This window comes from Phoca vitulina, unplaced genomic scaffold (genome assembly GCF_004348235.1).
Source record: "Phoca vitulina isolate PV1807 unplaced genomic scaffold, GSC_HSeal_1.0 scaffold1, whole genome shotgun sequence".
NCBI classification, from domain to species: Eukaryota; Metazoa; Chordata; class Mammalia; order Carnivora; family Phocidae; genus Phoca; species Phoca vitulina.
Window position 1 is genome coordinate 7,720,361 of NW_022589704.1, and position 3,652 is coordinate 7,724,012.

Sequence of the window (3,652 nt, forward strand, 5' to 3'; positions counted from 1 at the left end):
GGAAGGAAGGAAGGAAGGAAGGAAGGAAGGAAGGAAGGAAGGAAGGAAGGAAGGAAGGAAGGAAGGAAGGAAGTTGTCCTGTCCCTGGGGAGCAGCCCACCCAGGACCCTAAATCAATGAGGGCTCATACCTGGCAGGAGTCAATGCCCCCGGCCAGGTAGCCGGCACAGAGCATGCTGCTGGGGTGCAGCTCGGGCCCCAGGGCCCTTTTGCACGTGTCAGCGCTGAGCAGGGGCACTCGGGCCTCTCTCACCGCCTCAGCCTCAGGCCCGTCTGCAGGGAAGCGGTGGAGGGAGGCTCAGGCCTGGAGAGCAGGGGCCTCACTAACAGGGTCCCCCCCTCCCACGGCCCTCCTTGATTCCTCCCCCTTTTCAAGATCACACAGCATTTTGCGAAGGCGTTGGGGCGCAGCTCAGATTCCCTATACCCGGCCTTCCCCAACTCCATCACCCTAGCCCCCCATTCTTCCCACTCACACCCGCGGCTCACCCAGGCCCCGGCCTGCCCCATACCTTCGAAGAGGGCCCCCCAGCCCGCGATGGCGCAAGCGGTGCCGGCTGGGGGCTCCCGGGGCCCCTGGGGCAGGCACACAGGGCGCACCGCCCCTGCCCAGCTCACCGGCGTCCACAGCTGCACCAGGGCCAGGTCGTTGTGGAAGGTCCGCGGGTCAAACTGCGGAGGGGGTGGCGGCGCAAAATCGATGAAGCGTGGGGTGGGGGTGCTGTTCCCAACGCCGAGAGCCTGGGGGCTGCCCTCTCACCTTGGGGTGGGGCAAGATGCGGTTCACCGGCACCTCCTCCGCTTGCTCCCCCCGGGGCCCCTCGGCCAGCATCACCGTCCACAGAAGCTCGTTCGGGGCGCTGCGGGGCGAGCGGCGGGTGAGGCTCAGGACCAGGGGGCAACGAGTCCCCGGGAGACCCTGCCCTCCGCGCACGGGCACCACCCAGCACGCCCGCACGCCGGCCTCGCTCTTTCTCCGCTCCTTCTCGCGGGGCGGGGAGCGTGGGCCGGGGAGAGGCGGTGGCCCCCAGGAGGCCCACCAGCCGGGCCGGGCGTCCCCCGATGTCCGAGCCCAGGCTGGGCGGCGCGGGCGCCTTGAGGCCGGGAGCTGGGGAGGGCGGCGGCCGCCGCCAGGGGGCAGCAGAGACCGGCCCTCGCGCGTGTCGCCCGCCCGACGACCCCGGAAGAGTCGGACCACGCACTGGGGATGTGGGCTGCTCAGGGGCCTGGGCCCAACGTACCCCGCGAAGCAGTGCGCCGCGGTGAGCACCCAGGACGCCGCCACCAGGACGCCGCCGCACAGAGGCTGCCCTCCGAGTTGCAGCCGGACCAGCCAGGGCCAGGCCCCCGGCGGTGCGGCGCTACCCCCAACGATGCGGCCGTGGGCCCGCGTCACGTTGACAGCGCTCGGGCGCCTCTCCCCACACGGCCCTAGAAAGGTGGCATCGGCGTCACAAGGGACAAGTCCTGGCCGCCCTCCCCCTCGAGGCCCCTCCGGGGTTCACCCTGCCCTCCTCGGCCCTGCCCCGTCGAGCCCTTTCAGCCTCACCTGGCTCGGCTGCATCCTGGAGGAGGGGGTCCTGAGGCCTGGGACGCCCGGGGCCTGCTGAGACACGCACCTCTGAGCCTCACGGCTAGCCCCCCCCCCTTCCTGCACCACTCCCCTCTGTTACTCCACACCCCCCCCCCAGCAGTCAGGGTCGATTTCAGCAGCCATGAACCTCTCACTGTTCACCCAATGAGCCCAGACTCTTCCTGCCTCCTGCCTTTGCACGGCTGTGCCCCCTGCCTGGCGTGCCCTTTCCACTTGGCGAGACCTTCATCAGCATTGTCTCGGTGGCAGCCCCACTTAGTTTCTGTCCCCAAGAGGGAGTCAAGTGTGAACGGAAGGGACGGGGTGGACAGGAGACGGGGCCCAGGGTAGCCAGTGCAAGCTCACCGGGGCATGGGCTGGTGTGATTGGCACAACCTCTGCACTCATGCAGCCTGTGCTGGATCTCCATCACCACTCGACTAACTGCCCACTGGGCGCTCCTCTGGGCAGCCTGCAATGCTTTCGTGCCCTGGGCGGACAGAGCTGCTGGGACATGGGGCACAAGTCATGCGCGGCTGGGAAGAAGCTCAGGCTCCAGCCCTGAGCCTGCCTTGGGAGCCAGGGGGAAGCAGGTGGGGCTCCAGGAGCGTCAGGGCAGAATGGGGACGAGAGAGAGCCCCAGGGCCCGAGGGCCCAGCACTCAAAGCAGATGGCCCCAGATTCTCAACCCAAGAGCTCTCTGTAATTCAACGGAGCCGGGCTAGAATCTTTGAAAGGGGACTTTCCTTAAAAACCTTGAAGGAAAAACAGCACCCCAAAGGTAGAGACATCACAAAACTCGGGCTTCTTGACAAAATAACGGTGGTCAAGCCAAGGAGATGCCACCCTGGACCCCTTCCTCCTGCTAAACCCGGAACCTTCCCCCAAGCACACCCTCTGGCGATGCCTGCCAGGTCCCCTTCCCTCTGCACCCTTGTCCTCCCCCTTCCTCGCCCACCTGTGCCTCAGTTCCTGGCCCCCCTCACCCGACAGGGGGGCCAAAGTTCTCAATGAGTGCAGGTGGCAAGGTCATGCTCCCCTGCCCTGGGACCCACTTCCTCTGTGCTCCTCCCACCCCGGCCGCCCCCTCAGACGAGCCCGGGCTCACCTTGCAGGGTGCTGGGGGGCAGGCGCGCGTACGGCGGGTGCCCATGGACAGACCACGGGTCTGGGAGGGGCAGTAACAGCAGCACGACGGGCAGCAGCATGATGGCCAGGAGCTGGGCCCCCCAACCCTGTCCTCTTTCCCTCTCAGGGTCCACCCTCCAGGTGCTTATCCTTCAGTGTCCGCCTCCCACTGCCTTCTGCCTCTGGGCACTGAATTCTTGTCCCCCAAATCACCTGACTGCTCTCCTACATCAAAATCACCCGCTTCCCTCAGGCGGCCCCTCACCTGGCCCTTAACTCCCGGGAGCCCACAAGGGAACAGGGCTTGGGGGGCTATATAGAGGACAGACTGGGGGGGTACTCGGGAGGGGGGCCAGGGTTGGGGGAGGGATCGGGGTAGTGGGCTCGACCCTCACCTTTGAAGTTTCACGGTCCCGGCTCTGAGGCCCCCCTTCTGTCAAAGGAGCCCTTGTTCCTGCGGCTCCATCAAAGGGGGCTGGACAGGCCAGAAGAGCTGACGGTTGGGCTGGGGGCCAGGCAGAGGGGGGCCGGTGGGTAGGGGCCGGCCCCATCTCCAGGGTTCGGATGGGGGGGGGTTCCCATCCGCCTCTACTCCCTGAGGAGTTTATGGCCATGCTGGGGACAGATCCTCCTGGAGGGAGGAGGGCAGGGGGTGTCTGAGGGTCCTCGGCAGCCCCACCCCCTGAGGAGGTGCCCGAGCTCCCAGCCCCTCTGCCCCTAATTGCTTGGCAGTGTCTCTCCCCCATGTAGCCATTTCTAAAGATGATCAAAGCGCCCTAATTAGCGCGTAATTGCTGCACTGGGGGTAGTGGGGTGGGAAGAGGCAAAGGCAGCCCCCGAGAGGCAGGCGGACATGAAAGGCCCCCCCAGTGGCCCAGTTTGGGTCGGCCAGGCCCCAGCAGCTTCTGACGCTCTCCCAGACCCCCTGCCCCTACGCAGTGCTCGCTCGGC

The 3,652-nt window shown here is 66.8% G+C and overlaps 1 protein-coding gene across 1 annotated transcript in view; it reads right to left on the reverse strand.

Annotated features, from left to right (window-relative positions):
• The window catches only part of PRSS56 (serine protease 56), a 5,377-nt gene extending 2,596 nt beyond the window's left edge, over window positions 1-2,781 (reverse strand). Inside the window, 7 exon segments of the mRNA XM_032413231.1 lie at window positions 131-273; window positions 513-672; window positions 761-860; window positions 1,242-1,431; window positions 1,550-1,603; window positions 1,970-2,086; window positions 2,682-2,781. Of these exon segments, the coding sequence (XP_032269122.1) occupies window positions 131-273; window positions 513-672; window positions 761-860; window positions 1,242-1,431; window positions 1,550-1,603; window positions 1,970-2,086; window positions 2,682-2,781 (864 nt within the window).
• Between the last annotated feature and the right edge of the window lie 871 nt (window positions 2,782-3,652).